The sequence below is a fragment of the Thermobia domestica genome, chromosome 13 (assembly GCF_964235325.1).
Source record: "Thermobia domestica chromosome 13, izTheDome1.hap1.1, whole genome shotgun sequence".
NCBI classification, from domain to species: domain Eukaryota; kingdom Metazoa; phylum Arthropoda; class Insecta; order Zygentoma; family Lepismatidae; genus Thermobia; species Thermobia domestica.
This window is the reverse complement of record NC_137466.1, coordinates 154866397-154887913: the sequence shown is the minus strand read 5'-3', so window position 1 is coordinate 154887913 and position 21517 is coordinate 154866397. Positions and strand designations below refer to the sequence as shown.

Genomic DNA, 21517 nt, shown 5'->3' with positions numbered 1-21517 from the left:
CCGGTAATATTTACATGCAATAGCCTATCAAAACAGAGTGCACTTTGGTACTCTAACAAAGTTTTTATTACACTGTGGATCTTTACAGTATTCAGGAATAGAGAATATTATACCAAATATCTATTTGAAATAATGCATATCACAAGAAAATTGCAAGACAAACCGTACCGTATGAGAAAATTTGTTTTTAGCTTCTATTCTGACGCAATTTCCTTGTTATTATTCACCCACACTGAATACACTTGGATACTGTTACTGAGTGTTCATCACACACTGGCTTCTCGCACTCCTGACAGTTCTTTCGTGTCTTTCTTCTTCTCTTTTGCGGTTGGCATTTACAAACAAAATAGTCTCCAAGGATTGGAAGACGACCAGTAGAGTCCCTCTTTTCAGGAGCCCTTTTCAATGTAGGTACCACCGGTCTTCCAAGCATACATTAATACCAGATTTTACAGAAAATAAGCGAATGCATGCGGGATTGTTTGATCGAGTGACAATAGCAGGCATTGCCATCTCTTTCCCAAGTTCTGTGAGAAATATTCTCCGCTGATGTGTCACTCTTTTTAGGTTGGGGTTATTTTCTACGTAAATAATGTATGCAGCAAGGGACGCCACATCTAAAATGTTGTAGAAGAACGCTAGAGGCCATCTCTGTGTTTTCCTCTTGACTGTGTAGTGCGAACACATTTTGTCCATGTTGTCTACGCCCCCCTTTGTCTTGTTGTAGAAATGTATTATTTCAGGTTTCGCTAGAGGACCAGATACACTGCAATCGTAGTGCGTTGTAGACAAAAGCAAGACTGCCTTATTTTTTTGGAACATAAGAGCACATTGTTACGTTATCCTTAGTGAACCCGAACAAAGAACTCATTTCTTGGCGGGAAGGAGAGGGCAACATTTCTTTCGGTATGTACGGCTTATTACGCTTTAGAGTTCCCACTAGCGATAGGTTCCATGACATGAGAAATCGTGCTAGTGGCAAACTTGTGAAAAAATTGTCAGTAACAACATTTCTCCCAGAATTCTTGTAGCATTGAACGAGGTCTTTTACAACTCTTTCTTTTTGATTGACCTCCCTTTCTGATGATATTTTCCAGGTGTATATTTGCCCAGTGAGGGGATAAGAGTTACTAGAATCACATACCCACCACACTTTTATGACGTACTTAGCCGGCTTTGATGGCATATACTGAGTAAATCGAGTGTGACCTCTGTAGGGAAACAATTGTTCGTCAACTGTAAGGCATTCGGATGGCATATAATTTGACCTCAAATTAGCATTGAGCATGGCAAATATGTCCGCTATTGCTGCTGACTTATCTTTTTCCAAACGTTCGTTTCGTGTGTTGACATTATCAAATCTAATGAATCTACTTATTTGCCAAAACCTGTTCAAAGAAAGGGAAGCGCGATAGAGTGGATAAGCATCAGTTTTCCACAATTCCTTAGTATGTTCAAAATTGGAGTGTCGCACACCTGCTGTAATAAGGACACCAAGGTACGCATCAAATTCTTCTGCTGTAAGAGGTTTCCATATCTTTGGCTTATTTGTTACATTTGCACTGGAATTTGAAAGTACTGTGCTAGCCTTTCTATTTGTTTCACGGATAATAATGTCACACATTTCGTCTGTGAATATGCATTTGAATGTGTCTCTTACACCCAACAATTGTGTTCTCCGAACTGGGCCGGATTTTTCTCGAAGTATGTTGTGTTTCAGTTTTCTCCGCAAACCGGTATTTGATCTATGCCATTCTGTACCATCCTTAGCCCGTAAAATGTCTCCCGAAGCATATACCGTGTCACTATTTTCACCTTCTTCATCACCAGAAATTTATTCGTTCTCCACATCATCTTCAATTTCAATGTTCTGAGGCTCTCTTATTACATCTTCTATGTCTGAATCATCAACAAGGTCTGGCACCCAATCATCCTCTAAATCCTCACAATTGAAGTTCACTTCTTCATCTTCAGATTCCTTATTTTGTAATAATTTTTGCACATACTCCTGTTTTTCATCTTAAGCCAGTTTATTATATTCTTGAGCACTGAGTTCGCGAAAACCTGACATACTTTACACAAACTGAATAACTACAACAGTTCACCATACAATACAATAAATCACTTTCATAATAACACTATTATTTCAGTAAACACAGTTAGTAGTTGAATCGCATCCAAATTTCCAAATTTGCACCGGAGCGGCAGAAACAAATGCTCAACAATGTACACACCGGTTGAAAGGCGCTCATTCTTACTTGAATTAACACAAAACAATGTTCTTTACCCCTTCATGACTTTGAGTGCACCTATTTTCATCTTCCAAGCGTATTAGCAACACACTTTTCAATAAATTGTTTTCTTTTCCAAAGACATTACATATATTTTAGATTGTATTTCATTCTTTTCCAATTCACATAGGATCTAACCATGCTGGATTCCATGTGTAGGGAATTAAATGCATGGCAATCAAACGTAATGGTAAGTCCACAAGAGGCATCTTCTTCTAATACGTTGTACTGTACTACAAGTGCCTCAAGACCGCGGAAATAGTTACTTTCATGTAATGTATTTACTTCAGACATTATAAATCTTATTTTTGTCTTGGAGATCACGAGTATACCCAAAATGTATAAAACCTGACAAAAAAGAAATATAGCGTGGAGTGTGATCAAAGATTGCTGCGGTCTTGCAATAATTGTCGGGCGGCAATGCTTGTTAGGCAATGGTCATGGGCGGATTTAGAAGTGATACTCTTCGGGGGGGGGGGGGTAAGAGAGATAACGTGGGGCAATGACGTGAAATTTGGAAGTTATCTAAAGAAAGCTAATGTTTAGAATGAAAATTTTAAATAATCCCAAAATTTCTGGGGGGCAATGCTCCCCATGCCCCCCTCCATAAATCCGCCCATGGCAATTGTGCAGTATATACTTACCATATATCCTCCGAATGAGTAAAAACTAAAACTATTTCTAAACAAAGATCAATATTTAAAGCTCAGAAAATTCGGGTTACCCGGGTACCCTTTGTATTGACTATAATAAAGAATTTTTAATGTGGACATAAGGGTTAAATATTATATTCTAAAGTAACAGACTGTTGAGTCATTCTTCATATATGCACATCTCGATATAGTTCAAAACACAATGTGATTTTGCAGTTATTATGATAAGACTATAGGAATATGTGAAACATGTTACTCTTGTTTCATATTGTACTAAAAATTAAAATATATACTGCAATTTGAAATCAAGTTTTACCACTTGAAGAAAAAATGGAATTAGATGCTTATGGGAGAATTACTGTGTGGTGCTAATATCAGGTATAGTTGGGGAGCGTTTTGGTTAGGTTAATCAAGAGGGACGCAAAGGCGAGTTCTTGACGATAACTACCTTAGAAACTGTGCATTATAGTATAATTTGCATTATAATATGACTATTGTATTTAATTTTCTTTCAGCCGCAAGAATCTTGGAATCGATTGATAAGACAGTAGACCCATGTGAAGATTTTTATCAATATGCTTGTGGTAACTGGATCAAGAGGAACCCAATTCCTGACTCCTGGACATCATGGGACCAATTCAGAATACTTAGAGACGGATTGCTACAAGATCTGAGAGGTAATAATATTATTATTACGAATTATAGAACTTATCTTGGTGTAGTTTATTAAAAAAAAAAAAGTCAGCAAAAAAGAAAAATGAAATTACAATGTGAAAAATATATCAACTTAATATTTGTGTATACATACAATAATTTAAACTTACTAGAGCAGTCAAAAAGTTCGTGGAATGTTGTTGTAGTTTTGGAATTCATGATGCAATCACAATGAATCTTGTACAGCAGTGGCGTATTTACGATTTTGTTTCGGAAGGGGGGCTTTGCTAACTTTCGGGGGGGGGATTTGCCTGGGAATGTCTGAATTCTGCAAGATATTTCATTTACTTTACTATAGTAAGTAAGATTTCAGGGGGTGGGACTTAAGTCCAGAAGCCCTCCTAAATACGCCACTGTTGTAGAGTATAGTCCTTAGGTTACCTAATTATGAATTTGAGAAGTGTGAACAGGTCATAACAGGCAGTGTACGAGAAGCGTAGTTGAACAGAGGAGTATGTGATGGGTGATCAGTTGGCGTAATGTGGTAGTTCAAGCAACGCTCAAACATGAAGTTCATGTGCAAATTGACGAAATCTGCTTCAGACAGTTTGATAGTCTTAAAGCAGTTTACGGTGACAATGCTTTAAGAGTCTTCATCCCGGCTAAATTAAAATACCGCTAATTTTACAGTAATTATGTGATATCTTCAAATAGATAAAAGATAATCGAAATGTGGAACAAGAGCGCACGTTATCACGACTCACTTATCTGCTTTCGATTTCGAGCCATTTTGAAAATCGGCATTTATTTTCGCGTTTCTAAACAGTTGAAAACGGAAAGAGGTGACTTGTGATAACGGTACCTCACGCAAAATAATACTGTCTAGGGCGCTCTTGTTCCATATTTCAATTATCTTTTATCTATTTGAAGATATCACATAATTACTGTAAAATTAGCGGTATTTTAATTTCTCCGAGATGAAGACTCTTAAGGAAAACGTGGCCTCAAAGGTGCCCGTTTCATCACCGTAGAAGACGATCAAGACCAACGTGACAGTTGAAATGCGAAAAATACGGTACCAAAAGAGGACTTTTCGTCTGTGTTTCCAGCAATGGCAGGATCAGCGGAGTAGGCTTAAGTGTGTGTGATAAGAAGTTGCCTACTTTGTCGGCGATTAAGTAAATACGTACTTACATTGTGGAAATAAAGAGCTGCAATAAAATACCGCGAACTTTTCGACTGCCCTCATATATATCTGAAGTACATACTTGCTTTGTTCAACCCACTTCGCTGTTAGATATAGGAAATGTACCCTAACTGAAAGATGTATAAAGTCTAAAATGAATATTAATGAAAAAGGTTAAGTAATAAGAAATGAATAAAATTTAACAAATAAGATAAGATAAAAGAAGAATACTTGACCAATAGCACAACAATGAAAAATTTGATTGAGTGACCTAATTAATGATTGTCTCTTTTACAACGTTAATGCATTTTTCTTGGAAATTAAAGATCATGTAAATGTGAAGAGACCATCGACAACAGTGGGAAATCGACCCTTTTATAATGGAATGAACTTCTTGATTATCTATTATTTCAACTTGGGAACAATTGATTATCGAAGTGAAAGGATGAAAACACATCTCAACTCAACTGTATGTTGAAAAATTCACTGTATGTTTTCAAACGGCTCAGCCATTTTCTTGCGAAATAGCAACATACAACGTCTATTGCATTTTTTGGATCAAAAGATTCAATATATTTCAGGCAAAAATTTTCTTGCAGGACTTATATCTGGAGAACTACATGTAGTGTAACCAAACCCAAACTATCACCTAACTCAGTATGATGTGCTTATTCCGTATAAAATACAAAAACTCGACTTAGGGGCCATTCAAAAATTTTGTGGCCCCTGAACCAAAAACTAATTATTGGCCAAGATCGCAATCTTTGATGCATTTTTTAGATCATTCCTAAAATTCTTGTTTAATATATTCTATATATAGATTACACTACTAAAAATCACAGTTTATCTGATTTTCTTAATTAGAATGTCGTATAACAAAAAAGACACAATTATGCAATTTTCAGTATAAAATGAAATTCAATCAAATCAAATCAAATTTGCAGCGGAAGCTACAGTGCTGCCAAAATGTCTTGAGCCGTGGCAAAAATGTGAATTAAAGCTCACACCCTCGCGCTGAGCCAATAAGGGTTCAGCTGTTGCTAAGCGAGAGAGCCTTGCAGTCGTCTACGCTAAACGGAGTGGAATTCTTTCAGCCGATATCAGCGCTTGGAATGGAAGACTGGGTGTCAAGTCAATGTGGTAGTGTAAGGGCCTGGTTCGTATCTTAAGTTAATCTTCAAAATGATTCAACGCGTTTAACACTTTCTTAACTGGTTTTTAATATTTGACCATGAGAAATGTACATAATTAACTTTTTCTACACATCCAACAAAATATCTAGACCTTTATACACACACTTATTTACTCGTCAAGATGTCTACGTACATGTACATTTATTTACGTTGTTGCTATAGTAACAACAACTCTTATTTTAGTTACCGATTACACAAATAATATCTCAGAATCTCTCTATATATCTTTATTTTCTTTATACATTATACTGCTCACATAATTCGCCTCTGATCCCTTTCTGTAAATAGGCACAGATTGCTAATGCTACATACAACGTTATCGTTGTAGATGTCGCCTCGAACGGGACTTCCAGAATAGTTTTACTATGAAGGAAAGAACCCTGGGTTAAATATCATGAAACATTTACCTTTTGAATAGCCCTCATATATATAATATCACCTTTAATACACATATTCTACTTTTCCATTTATATATAATATATTATAACATCACACATTCTTATATTTGTGAATATATCTCAGTATTAATAACGACGAATTACAATTATCATAAGTAAGGCTATTCAAGAATTCAACCTAACTGGTAGTTTCCTTCTAGGGTACAAAATTAACTATTCCTTCATATACAAACAACACTATTTACAAACAAAGAGCTTCGTAATATTAAATATTGATAGGATCAGAAGTCAACAAAGTTGGAACATATAAACGTATTGATGATCATCATTTAATACATTAATAAACTTAAAAAAAATAAGGGATTCGATATTCATTATTCTTACTCTTTCCATATAATAAGGTGCATCTATTTGATATATCTGTCATTACTTTCATAAGTTTACATTAAAATTACGATCTTTTATTTTTAAATATTCATAATATTCGTATAAATAATTATGAGATAACTTTGCAAAAGACATGAAATACAAATTATCATTTCTTCAATTAGTGCTATAAAAGGAAATTGCAACAAAACTATAAGGAACAAATCAATAATATTTTCAGTTAACTACCATAAATTAACTTCGTCAATATTCCGTAAATAATGAGTTTTACGCATAATCAAAATATTTCATAATTACATATGTTTTTAACATACATTTTAATAATAAATCGACTGAAGAACATATTAATCATAGACGTAAGCAAAGGTCAATTTAATACAAATCCATCGGACGCCTTTTTGTCAGTTCAAGTTATACGTTCGAAGTGTTCATTTAAGGAACATTGTATAACACAATCTTGTGTATGTGCTTGTCTTTCATAGAACGATACCATATTTTCATTCCTGTTTACAAAATTCCTGCCATCTGCAAATTGATTTTGTGAGAATCGGCGATAATTATTACTCCTACTGAAATTCCTAGCTTCAATTCTATGATTAGGTTGCGTTTGATTTCCGGTACTATTATAACTACTCATTCTATTATTGAAACTACGAACATTAGAATCATTTTCAGGTTGTATATCTACATTACGAACAGGAGCATATTGTGTTTGATTGCGTACATAATTACCCTGACCTCTATCCTATATTTTATTATTATTCTGAATTGCAGACTGACTCTCATAACTCTGAATGAGCATAATTAAATGGTTGAAGTTAATGCGTTGAGCCGACATTAACAACTGTTGTAGTCTAAATGGCAATAAAATCCTAATTGAAGCTATAATTCGGGATTCCGGATGATTGGGATTTAATGATCTTAACTCATGATATGTCGATACTACAAATTCAGTAATACTCCGGTGTAACTTTGGATTGTAATGGTTCGTTCTCAAAACAGCATCTCTATTCGCTACCACAAAATCGTTTTCATAATTTGACAAAAGAGCATTCTTAAAATCTGAATACGAATGAAGACTACCTCTAATAGCCTTAAACCATGTTAAGCAAGGTGTCAACAAGATATGCGGTAATAGTTTTAAGAATTGAGACTCATTTACACCCATGAGCTCACATTCATCCTGAAATTTTTCGAGAAATGCCCTAGCGGGTATATCTCCTGGCACGCCACCTAACTTTGTGAGCGACTTTACTTCGCTAAACCGCAACTGTTTACCTGTGGATGTCTTCATACCTCTACTGGAGATGTGTCTGCGCTTGGATGTTTGTCTCACTCGTTCTTCTCTGTCACTACTCTCTGCACCACTCGATGATATATCAAATTCCAATGTTGTTCTTGGAGGATGATCAGGTACCCAACCTGTGGCTATAGGATGATTCGTGCCTTCGGTATCCTGGAATGAAGTACCGGGAATACACCTTTCCTTGATTAAATTTACTTCATCTCGCAGTACTTTAATATGGTTTTCATGGGCTTTAATTGTTGATTCTAAAACATCCATGGATTCCTGCATTTCTGTGCTCCTTTGTACAACCTTTTCTATTTTCTCTTCGTACTTCTCGAATTTTTCCACCACATGTAGGTTCATCTGATTTAACTGATGTTGAACATGCTCCCATCGGTCTTCATAACATTGATTCAATTTCACTATGTTTTCATCAAAGTCGTTGGCTAACTGAGTTAATTTCTGATCCAATTTTTCATCCACATGTTGAATTTGCTGGTCCAACTTTTCTTGAATTTGGTCGGACAGGTTCTTCATTTGGTGCGCCAACTCATCACCTTTTCGTACTTGGTCCTTGATTTGCTCGGACTGATTCTTAATTTTTTCTGACTGATTTCTTATTTGTTGGGCCAAGTCTTTTAGAAGATCAGCCAAATTGTCACTCGGAGTCAATTCAGGATATACACTCTGTTTACCAATCATATTATTACTTTCCGTACTCATGGCCATATTTCGCTTAATTACTTTTCCACTTCGCAATATAGTAATATTAAGGTTGCGTTGAAAGCTTGCCGTTTTTACTAACCTTCGAAACGACACTTATATAATTCCCGTGGTGAGGCACCAATTTTTGTAAGGGCCTGGTTCGTATCTTAAGTTAATCTTCAAAATGATTCAACGCGTTTAACACTTTCTTAACTGGTTTTTAATATTTGACCATGAGAAATGTACATAATTAACTTTTTCTGCACATCCAACAAAATATCTAGACCTTTATACACACACTTATTTACTCGTCAAGATGTCTACGTAAATGTACATTTATTTACGTTGTTGTACCGATTACACAAATAATATCTCAGAATCTCTCTATATATCTTTCTTTTCTTTGTACATTATACTGCTCACATAATTCGCCTCTGACCCCTTTCTGTAAATAGGCACAGATTGCTAATGCTACATACAACGTTATCGTTGTAGTATATCTTTAGTGTTATGTTGCTACATATACTAAAGGCAACCTGTAAACGTAAATTATCAGTTGTCCAAACATGTCGGGGATGTTTTCTCCCCCATTAGAGATCAGCTGCTGGAAACATGAACGATACATATCGTTCAAGAGCTTCATAAAATTTCAGGTAAAGGATTTAGTTTTAGTTTTAAATAATACTTAGATTTAAGCTTGGGAGTATTCACAATGCCATAAAGAAAATATACATTAAGTTTGTGTCATAATCGAATAATTTTTACGTAATTTATGTTTGAAAATTATCTTGCAGCCGTGCAAAATTGCAGCATGGGTGTTACCCCCTTATACTTGATGGATTGCAATCACAAACAATAGGATTATTTCTTTATATCGAATGAAAACGCACCCAAATCTAATTGAAATTGGTCAAGTTTTACGGAAATTATCGGGGAACAAACGGACAGACACATAAATGCCAACCAAATCGAATAGTAGAAGCTTCGCAAACACTTGTGTCAATAAACTAGGTTATGTATTGTATGCTTTATGAATGTTGCTATTGTGTTCAAGAGTTACAGGGGTTTTGTAATGCTAATAATAATATAAAGATAAATTGTAATAATTCTTATTATTGCTTTTAAGAAAATACAAGTTATTATATTGATAATATGTATATTCTGTCTGTTACAGAGGTATTAACTCACAACGACACAGTAAACGAATCACTCCCAATATCCCAAGCCAAATTGCTGTATAGAACATGCTTGGACACAGGTCAGTACTTTTATGGTAACTTTTTATAATGCGTATCCACTGATATTTTAACTTCAGTACTTTTAGGGTAACTTTTTATAATGCGTATCCACTGATATTTTAACTTCAGTACTTTTATGGTAACTTTTTATAATGCATATCCACTGATATTTTAATTTCAGTACTTTTATGGTAACTTTTTATAATGCGTATCCACTGATATTTTAACTATTATTTTAAACACAATAGTTTAAATCATCCTTTGTTCACTCTATCTGTACTTAAAACAAGGTATACAATTTCAATTTGACTATAAAGTCCCACGAATGTGCTCCAAGACTAAGGGAAACGGTATAAACAAAATGGTGGAGTGAAGATCGCTGTCTTTGTTTAGGTTAACGTCCTACGATTATGCACCGAGGCTTAGAAAGACCGTGATAATGAAATGGGATGAAGAAAGTGGAAGTAAACGTGTAAATCTCTAGAAAACTCACATACAAGGTGTTCGTTCACTTGGTGGGAGCTGCGATCGAACCAGGTGTCCCACTCACCAGAAGAGAGCGCTCTACCACTGAGCCACCGCTGATATTTGCTTTGGAAAAGCAATGATGTCAATTTTTCTATTTGCTTCTCGAAGATTCAACTCATCTTTAGCAGTTTCCTTCGCACATGACGTCATTGTGCGCCTATGTATTGGTAACAAAACTTTTTGGTCTGTCATAGTTACTCTCGCACTTTGTGTAATTTCGTTGTTTATTTTAGTGGCCCCACGTCAGAAGGGCCCTGACAAAAGGGTGAGGACAGAAGGGTCCGAGTCAAAACGGCCCCGCGACAAAAGGCCCAAGTCAGAAGGGCAAGGATCAAAAGGGACCCACGACAAATGGGCCCGGATGGAAATAGTCCCACGGTCAGATAGTCTGAAATCAAAGCAGGAGTGGAAAGCAGAGATACACGAGGGAATAGTGTCCCCTTAGTAAGTTGAATTGTTTGTCCAACTTACTAAGGAAAAATATCAGTGGTTATTAGAAACAAAAAGAAAACTTGAATCCTGATCTTAATTTTGTTTGGTTGCTGTTTGTTCTGCAACAATCGCTATCGCTTAAGTCGGTTCTCCATGAAAGTTTACTTTCACCCGCGTCTCTCTGAGCTTGTATTCTCGAGACTTAGCCCAATCAGATTTTATCTATTAGTGACTGTTCCTTTAGTTCTAAAGTTGCATTTTTGTCCCTGGATCAAAATATAAAAACACATATTACGTATATAAAAATATTATGTTCAAAACATTTGTTTAATTTTGCTGTAAGAACACACATGTAGATCTTTGTACGGGGTTAGTCAAAAGTATTGGGACAGAAAAGGGCGGATCCAGTGGTGGGTTGTAATACTGCTACTTAGAGTTATTTTTAAGAGCTCCAAACTCTGGGATGGGTTTTATTTATATATAAGAAATAAGAAAGTTTCCTCTTCTGGGGGAAAATCGCCCCGATTGCCCCCCTGGATCCGCCCCTGGGACAGAACAATAATAACGACACGCGTAAACGGAGGAAAATCAAATGTTGCAATTGGTATTATTGCAAAAACTGCATTGAGTTGGGGTGTAGTCACCGTGGAAGCCATCTTGAATTCCACTATATTGCAGATCGTACATTTTTTCTTTTGAAACGAAAGGGCTATGATTTTATACTTCAATTTAGGCTTGAATGTTCCCACAAATGAGAATATGAACTCATTTTTAACATATCGAGGTCTGTTTATGAGACAGGGTGTTTCACATATGTATCTAATAGAAAAAAGTATCAAGACAGGGCAGTAACAAAGGAAAAGCCAATGTTACAAGTTGATATTGGTGTTAAAACTGCGTTAAATGATTGTGTGTACATCATGGCAGCCAACTTGAATTCCGCATATTGTATACCATACAATATATTTAAACAGAAAAAGATATTTGTGTCGCATAAACTTAGGCTAGAATCTTCCTAGAAACGATAATCTGAACCGACTTTTCACCGACCGCTATTTGTTTACAAGATAGCTTGTGCTACGTTTGACATTTGTAGTAGGATAAAGTATTGGGACAGGCGGGGCAGACTACTAAATATTTTTCAAAACCTAGCAATTTTTCTTTTGACTTTTTCGTAAGTGAAAAGAGATAATGAAATGTAACTTACCACAATAATAGATAATATTATTCTACACCCAAAAATATGAATTGGAAGAATTTTCAGTGTTGCCATCCGTAGAAATTACAGTGTGACAAGAATTTGAATTACCCAAAAATCTAGGTTAAGAAAGCGACTAGAAAAATGAACTCACCGGCAATTGATGACTTATCACGCTGTCTCTGTTCTTTGTTAACTACTTTTTAAATAACATTTGTATTTATTTTGTAATAACTTACATAAGTTATTACAAAATAAATAAGTTATTACAAATTAAATACAAATATTATTTAAAAGGTACTCAACAAGGAACAAAGGCAGCACGACAAGTCATCAATTGCCGTTGAGTTCATTTTTGTAGTCGCTCCCTTAACCTAGATTTTTGGGTAATTCAAATTCTTGTCACACTATAATTTCTATGGATGGCAACACTAAAAATTCTTCCGATTTGTATTTTTGGGTGTAGAATAAGATTATCTATTATTGTCGTAAGTTACCTTTCATTATCTCTTTTCACTTACAAAAAATGGTCAAAAGAAAAATTGTTAGCTTTTGAAAAATTATTAGTAGTCTGCCCCCTTAACGTTTCTGTTCGTTTACTTGAGTTTGTAAAATATTGTGAAGTTACCGCATATGTTAATAATAAATATAACACATTTTAATAGTAAGTATATTTGTGGTTAATTGTTACTTTACGACTATAAAGCAATAGAATGCTCTTAATGTGCAGTTTCGAATATTCAGTAGAGCTCAACGACTTCGTTCAAATAGTAGCGTGTGGTAACAATGTTTTGTCTGATCAGTGTATTGTACCATGTGGAGCTAATACAGGAAGGAAATAATGGTAGAATAACTGGAAAGAAACCATGTATTAATCAAATTAAGAAATATAAGATACTTAAATTTTCTAGAGCTTTCAAAGATAAACTCAAAAATTGTGAAATGTGTTGCTTATCGACGAATTTAAATTAAACCTGCATGGATATGGTGGTAGAATTGCAGTTTTTCGACAAGTAAATACAGAGATAAATGTCAAGAACTTCCAGCCTGCTGTAAAATACGGACGAGGAAGTGTAATGGTTTGTTCTATATACTGTATGTTCACCAGACGTTGGAGAGTTAGTGTATGTTGATGAGATTCTGATAAAAGAAACATATCTTAATGTTCTTAGGACACATTGTAAAAGAAATAGGCCGCACTGTCTGGAAGCGTACTCTGTAATAAATGTGAAAATATCGCTGAACTTTAAAGTCAAAATATTACTTACTCTTATCTCAGGGTTTCGTGGTCTCGGGCTTCTGTCAAGCCTCTGTTTGCTGCTAGCTTTCCATCTAAAGTTACCTGTACCATAGCTCTTTTAACTCTTTATTTGCTCAACAATAAATTTTGGTTAATGAAAACTTCATTGTTCATTTAGTTACTTTAATAATTGAAATGAGAGATAAAATAAAAGTTACAAATATAAATACAGTTATCACGTTGTTGAATGATAAATATTACTTGTAGAATATCAACTTTATATTAATTGCAGAATTGTATCTAACTCTGAATTTACAGGTTGATTGAAAATATTTTATACCTCACCTAACACAAGAATATAAGTTGGCCTTTTCTTTAACACCAATAATTACATTTATTTTGCAAAACAAAAGGGAGGAAATTTAATTTTGCTCAAATTATAAATAACTTTAAATCAAGGGTGTGTCATTTGGAATTTTAGCTTTATCGCGCACTGCACTCAAAATTCAGTTAATGAAATGTTTGCCACTTTACCTCCTTTCTGATTACTGTCCATTGAACATCTTCCTTTTCTTCTAGTAAGGTAGCTCTACTGTCTCCGTGGAAGGTCTCCGTGTGGCTTTGTTGTCTCCTTCCCCGGAAAGTTTCAGATGGTTCACACTCTTGAAAAGTCCGCAGAGTTCCAAACGCTTACTCCATTTACTGAGTTTTATCACTACAGGCGACGCTGCACTTTAAAAAAAAGTCGATTAAATTATTATACTTATTATCTGTTTTCCGTTATAAGATGGAATTGTAACTACTGTCCTTTTGTCACCGCCCGAAAATAGCGTACTCTTGCGGCCTCCCGCATTTCTACCACTACTTGCTCCACTGAAACTGTCTTTTAACGCTCAGGGCGCGAAGATGTATTATTATACGGGTTGTTACCCCTGAATTCAGTCTGGACTTCGCGATTCGATGATCTCGACTACTTGATTCTCTCAACCTAACTAAAAACTTTTTTGTCCTCTTTCTGTCCTCTTCCTTTATCATTTCACACTAATTACTTATTCATTTTTCTTTCTCTTTTCCTATTTGTCCTTTACACACTCTGGCCATTTTGACACACCCCTTGTCTAATCTAACCAATAATTGTTCTTTTCATTTTGTTTCATTAAGTTTCATTTTCTGTCTTATTGGTTTCTCTCCTTTTTCTTGACCACCCTCTCTTTTCATTGGTTTTTCTCCTGTTTCTTAAGAAAGACCTCCCCTTTTTTCAAAGTCACCCTCTTTAGCCAAGGACACCCTGCTGAGGTTGCCGCGCTACCAATTTAGAATGATCCTCCAGTGCCAAATGTGAATGCCTTACGAAATTATCTTATTTTCAAATATAGATTTTACTATTTATTAAACCCGATTTATTAAATATTATATTCTTTTGTGACAATTTAATTTGATTTTTTCAGATGTTTCTTACTGGAATATGCATATTTATATTTTTATGACAATCTTGTCTTGCTATAATAGTGGTAGTATTAATAAAGTTGAATAACACAATATTTTTATCACTGATAGTGTTAATAATTATAATATTTGTTGGTTAAATAAGACTAATGATAATTATGGTAAAAGTAAGTTTAGTCACCTTAAATAGCTATAACACTTTCGATATAGTAATTAATCATTACCTGGTTCCATTTATATATAGATAAAGACAAATTATTATTTCTGATACTAGTTTTTAATGCTTTAAACACATATAATCTTGACTTATTATTCAGCACATATGTTACCTCGTAACCATAGCAATTATATATGAAAAATGACAATTGAAAACAACATACACATCTTAAATATCACAAACACAAAATTACTCACAAAATTCGCCTCTGATTCCCTTTCCTGCAAACAGGCACAGGTAAATTTTACAATATACAACGTTATCGTTGTAAATGGGGCCCGAATGCGGACTTCCGTAGTAGTTTGACTACAAAGGAAAGAACCCTGGAAAACTTTAAGACACTTACTTTTTGAACAGCCCCTGTATAAGTACCATCGTTCTAATATAAACATAGTTTAAATATAAATATAATGCAATACATTTTTAAAATGATTTCTTGATATGAAATACAAATTAACAAATCTTCAGTGAATAATTTGGAAAGAAACTTTGCAACAAATCCACAGAGAACAAATTCAAACGAAATCATTGTTAAAACAAATGCTCATCCCCTAATGAGCAAAATTTTTTTTTTTTTATAATTATGGAAGAATTTTTATAAAAGATATGGTACATTAACATTAAATAAGACACATAATTCTAAGATAAATTGAAAACACAATAACAAAAGGACACAACGTAAAATACAATGAATTAAATTATATATTTATATATCCACAAAACACTTCATTTTTCTCCTTTTAAAGAAAGAATTCCTTTGTTAATTGGTCTCAATATTTGCATCCGTCATGACCTCAGAAGGAATTAAAGTTCGAACTAAGTCCAACCACCGTTTTCTATTCTTCTCAGTAGGTTTCCACAACTTAATTTCATCGATGTTACGTAATCCTAAAGTTTTGCCTGTCTTTATATCCATAAGTTCAAATACTTTAGGACTAAATTGTTTAGTACATAAATAAAGTCCGGCATACAACTCACAGAACTTGTATATCCTCGTTAATGCGGCGTCGCTTTGAGGATGTAACCGTACAAATTAACAATTCCTCAAAGTTATAAAAGGAAATTGTAACAAAACTATAAGGCATAAATTCAATAATATTTGCAGTTAACTACCATAAATTAACTTCGTCAATATTCCGTAAATAATGAGTTTTACTCATAATCAAAATATTTCATAATTACATAATGTTTTTCGACAGAAGAACATATCAACCATAAACGTAAGCAAAGGTCAATTTAATACAAATCCATCGGACGCCCTTTTGGATAGTTCAAGTTATACGCTCGAAAGGCTCACTTAAACAACATTGTATTCCACAATCTATAGTATTTCCATAACGATTAGGCTCAGTTACAGTATTTGGATTTCTATTTACAAAACTCCTCCCATCTGCAAATCGATTTTGCGAAAATCTGCAATAATTGTTATTTCTGTTGAAATTTCTGTTGCTATTTCTAAAGTTTCTAGTTCTATTTCTGTAACTAGATTGTGTCTGATTACCGGTACCATCATAATTATTCCCTCTATTATTAGAACCAGTTACGTTAGAATGATTCTCAGGTTGCACATTTATATTACTAACAGAAGCGTACTGAATTGGATTACGCCTAGAATTAACCTGACCCTTATCCTGGATTCTATTATTATTATTATGAATTATTGACTGACTTTCATAGCTTTGAACAACCATGATCAAATGATTGAAGCTAATACACTGTACAGTCATTAACAATTGTTGTAACCTGTATGGCAGCAAAATTCGGATGGATGCAATAATACGGGATTCAGGATAAGTGGGATTTAGAGATCTTAGCTCATTGTATGTTGATACCACAAACTCGGTAATACTTCCATGGAGTTTTGGACTGTAGGATTTAGTTCTTAAAATGGCATCTCTGTTTGCAATCATGAAATCGTTCTCATAATTTGACAGTAAAGCATTTTTGAAGTCAGAATATGAGTACAAACTGCTCCTAATAGCTTTATACCAAGTTAGACAAGGCGGTAGCAGCACATGTGGCAACAATTTTAGATATTGGGACTCGTCTATACCTATCAGCCCACATTCATCTTCAAACTTTTCTAGAAACGATCTAGCAGTGATATCCTCTGGTACTCCACTAAATCTAGTAAGAGACTTAACCTCACTAAATCTTATGCGTTTACCTGTATTAATTTTCATACGTCTGTTAAAATTACGTCGGGATGACTGTCTCCCTCTTCTTTCTGTATCTATACTTTCCTCTTCACCGCTTGATGACGTGTTGATTTTCACTACTCTGCGATGGGGACGATTACGTCGGGATGACTGAGAGAGAGAGAGACAGACAGACAGACAGACATAGGGAAATCATTTCAAAGAAATAGTGCTCCATTTATTTGTTTAGATTTGCGCATAAAATATACTCAATTTTGATCATTGTTACGTATTATAGTAATTTTAGTTAAGAAAATTCCCCCACTTTCTTTCTGTGTATTTTTACCCCCTCATCTTTATACGTTCCTTGTTTTGTGATGTTTTTTTCTTAGGGTTGCTTTTCAAAGACCTTTTCTTTTTTCTCTCTCTTTTGCGGCTGCAAAACTGACCGCTTAGGGACAAAATCTTCTTGTGGTACATGTTACGTGTCTCAATAAATATCGAGAGACGCCGGAGAGTCTTGAGAAAATTTCTTAAAATGACCACAAAACTTAGCCGTGTTACTTTTCTGTCACCATGCGTTTTGTGTTTTTGCTTATGTGTAGAATAATTAAAATGTTTTTCTAGCGTCATGGCCAGCCAATCTGGACCCCTTACGTAGCCGATTTTGGGTGGTTTTCTCTTCTTTTCCGAAGCGAAGTGTCAGATTCACAGCGTTGGGGTAATTTCTTTCAAACATGTGTTTAACTGTTGCCACATCTCTACGCGTCTAATTCTAATAATCCATTATATAGCTTATTATTCTCGCTCGTCTCATTATTAAATAGTATTATCCCTCTCGCGGCAATGTTATCTATTTTATTATACGCTCTTAGTAGCGAAGCTTTATTTATACTTTAAAATTTTGCGTGCTTATTGCTCTTATAAATGTGACAACATATTGGACATTCTGTTTCTGTTAGTATTGTCCCCAGATAGTCTGGACTGTGTGTATGTTAGCTAGTTTTGGGAAATGGTTCACCCACGGTTTAAAACCGCAGTTTGTTTGTTATATCTATGGTTATTTTCTTGAAAGTGCCTTGGTGACGAGCTACAAGTAACAATCTTAAAATAAATAAATGGTCTGTTTCGTATCAGTCAATGAATTGTCTATGTTAAAATTTCTCTTCAGGGTGGTAAAGACGCTACAGTCTAAAATTTCATGAAAGAAACCACGAAACTTACAAGTTTGTTGCCTATTTTTTTTTCTCGTGTGTGGCCGTAAAATAATGAGGATTACCTTTTGTCTTGTTTCTTTCTTTTTTTTTTAAAAAAAAGGAGAAAAGAATTGGATGTATGCAGCCGTCTTGTTTCTTTATACTTTGTTAACCTTAATGAATATAGTTAAATAATATATATAATTAAGCAATGAATGTAGTTAATTAATATATATATATATATAATTATGCGTATAATTACGCAATGAATGTAGTTAATTAATATATATATAATTATGCGTATTACAACATCTTCACCAAAGTACGAAAAATTGAGAATGAGGACGACTTCTAATTTCATCAAGATATTGATCCCAAACAAAGTATATGTTGTAAGGAAATGATTGTTTTAAAACTTCCCAAAAGTGCACGAAACCCCACCACAGTACCGGCTTTAACCCCATTGAGAATCTTTGGAACGAATTGCAACGTGAGGTCAACATGTACGAGTTACGGCGAAAGAAGGTTTAAGAAAAGCATTACGTACAGAGTGGAACAACATTTCCCCACACTATACCAGGAAAATTGTAACAACCATGCCGAAATGCTCAAAGAAAGTTATAAATCGTTGTGCGTTTGAAATTAAATATTATTGTATTAACTTGGAGTGATAAAATAATGTTTGAGGACATTTTATAGTAGTTTATTTTATGATATCTGAATATTTATGTGATGAACAAAGTCCATATCCCCATTTAATGCAGTTTCTTCAACAACACACACTTGCAACATTTCTCCGCCACATTATTACTGGATTGTCCTGGCACTTTTGTCTACTACACACAAATGTCAAACATAGCACACCTACTTCGTAAAAGAATGGGGAATTGGAAAAAAAATTAATCATATGCTCGTTTGTGGGAAAATTCAAGCCTAAATTGATGTGCCAAACATACTTTTTTCCATTAAAAAATATCATATCCAACTTTGCAGAATCCAAGATGGCTGCTATTATGTCCACGGCCTCACTTAATGCAGTTTTCGGATCAACATGCACCTGCAACCTTTTATTTTCCTCCGTTTACGCGTCTCGTTGCCTGTCCAGATACAGTACTTTGGTCTACTAGATACAAATGTCAAATGTAGTACCCTATCTCGCAAACGAATGAAGATAATTTTGAGAAAAATGAGTTCTTATTCTCATTTATGGGAATATTTTGGCCTAAATTGATGTGTCAAATCTACCTTTTCCATTCAAAAAATATTGTGTAATATCAAATATCGCGGAATCCAAAGTATCTGCCATCAGTGCCATGAGGTCAATACCCCATTCAATGCAGTTTTCTCATCGATATCCATCTGCAACATTCCTCCGTCCACGCGTATCGTTATTGCTGGTCTGTCTTAATGTTTTTACTAATCCCATATTTTTCCACATGTATGTTTTTTCAACAAAAATAAATCAGGTACTGTCCACATATTTTTCATCTAGTAAGTAGTTTTATACTTCTGAGGCTTTTCAGGTTCTTTGAAGTGGGACCTTTTCGACTGAGGTTCTTTTGACTCGGGCCCATTTGTCGCGGGGCCCTTTTGATACACGGCCGTTTCGACTCAAACCTTTCTGTCCTCGCCCTTTTGTCCGGGCCCTTCTGACGTAACACCATTTTAGTTATATAATATACATTTATATGTGTACTCAGATTCTTATCCAACATAGAGAAATACCCGTAATTTTGAATTTATGTATTTACGTAAGAGTTCTAAATTGTATATTTATGTTTATTTAAACAAAGTTGAGTTTTATCATCAAATAATTTTCAGTTGAGCAACCGTCTGGCTAATTTTTCTGCAAGTCCGAAAATGGGTCTAATAAAAATTTTGGTATTTATTCTTTGAACAAATTATACCCTTAATTACGGTTAAGAACACACTTGGGTTCATAACAATTACATAATGATATTGTGTCATCTTTGGACGCGAAAAGAAGCTAATTCAATATAATAGTCTAAAAATGATTAGAAAAAAAGATGTCGACTCGGAATTAACATAATAAATTTCTTTGTATGGTTAGGATTAGAAATTATATTTCTGTGCTTTTGGCATCTATGGCTATATTAGTCCGTTATGTATTAGGAATGACGTCCCTCTCTCAGTGATGTAACTAGGGGGGGGGGCAAAGGATCTTGGGCGATAGATTGGGAGGGCGCAAAATCGGGCAAATATTTGGGGGAGCGTTTTGGTTTGGTTGGTCAGGGAAGCACTAAAAGGCGAGTTCTCGCCCCGGGCGAAAACTAGCGTATTTACGTCGCTGCCCTCGGTGATCACACTGCCCAGGGAATTGGAGAGAAAGAGAAAGGAGTGGGGAAGGGAGAAAGCGATCTGAGACCATTATTGTAGGTTCCATCCCAACATTTGTCTAGTGTGAAGGAGGAAAACCTCACTCAGGATAGCTGTCCTGATAAAGCTTTTACCCGAGTGTCTTCACCGGGAATCGAACCTGAATCTGCTCGCACTAAAGGAGGCTAGGGTGTTACGGTTACTTTTTTCCATTCTTTTCCTTAAATTATATTTTATTTCTTGAATTTTCTACTTAGTGAAAGATTAAATTGGCTTTACATTATGTTGTTAGACGTTTTAGTAAAGTTATAAACACCATTTCACGAATATCTTCGAAATTCCTGTCATTTCCATACTATGTTTTATTTCCATTTTTGAATACTACTTCCCTTTGTACTAATAATATGATTTCTGTGTGAATAAAACTGTTGATTAGATTATCTCAAATACATAACGAAAACGAATATTTAAGAGAATCAGTCATTATTTTCTTACCATGTAGGATCCCTCCCTGCTGGTTTAGTGGCTAGCGCGCGCTTTTGGTACACGTGGGTTCCATGTTCGATTCCCGGTAGGAGAGCCTTGAAATTTGAACACATTGCAATGGTTCGGATTCTACCTGTAGGTTCACATCTCATGTAGCTTCGATGCTTAAAGAAACACCAACCAACTAAATTCTCACTTAGTATTTTCTGCATCTGAAAAAAAAAAAAAACACTTGTTGCAAAGCTTCTGGTAATTCGTTAAATGGGTCCAATACAACATATAAAGTTCATAAACACAATGCATTCC

The 21517-nt window shown here is 34.8% G+C and overlaps 1 protein-coding gene across 1 annotated transcript in view; it reads left to right on the top strand.

Annotated features, from left to right (window-relative positions):
- Nucleotides 1–21517, top strand: part of LOC145667825 (endothelin-converting enzyme 2-like) — a 249678-nt gene that overhangs the window by 188322 nt on the left and 39839 nt on the right. Inside the window, exons 5-6 of the mRNA XM_081735257.1 lie at nucleotides 3460–3621; nucleotides 9930–10013. Coding sequence (XP_081591383.1) covers nucleotides 3460–3621; nucleotides 9930–10013 — 246 coding nt within the window. The remainder of the gene's footprint in view (nucleotides 1–3459; nucleotides 3622–9929; nucleotides 10014–21517) is intronic.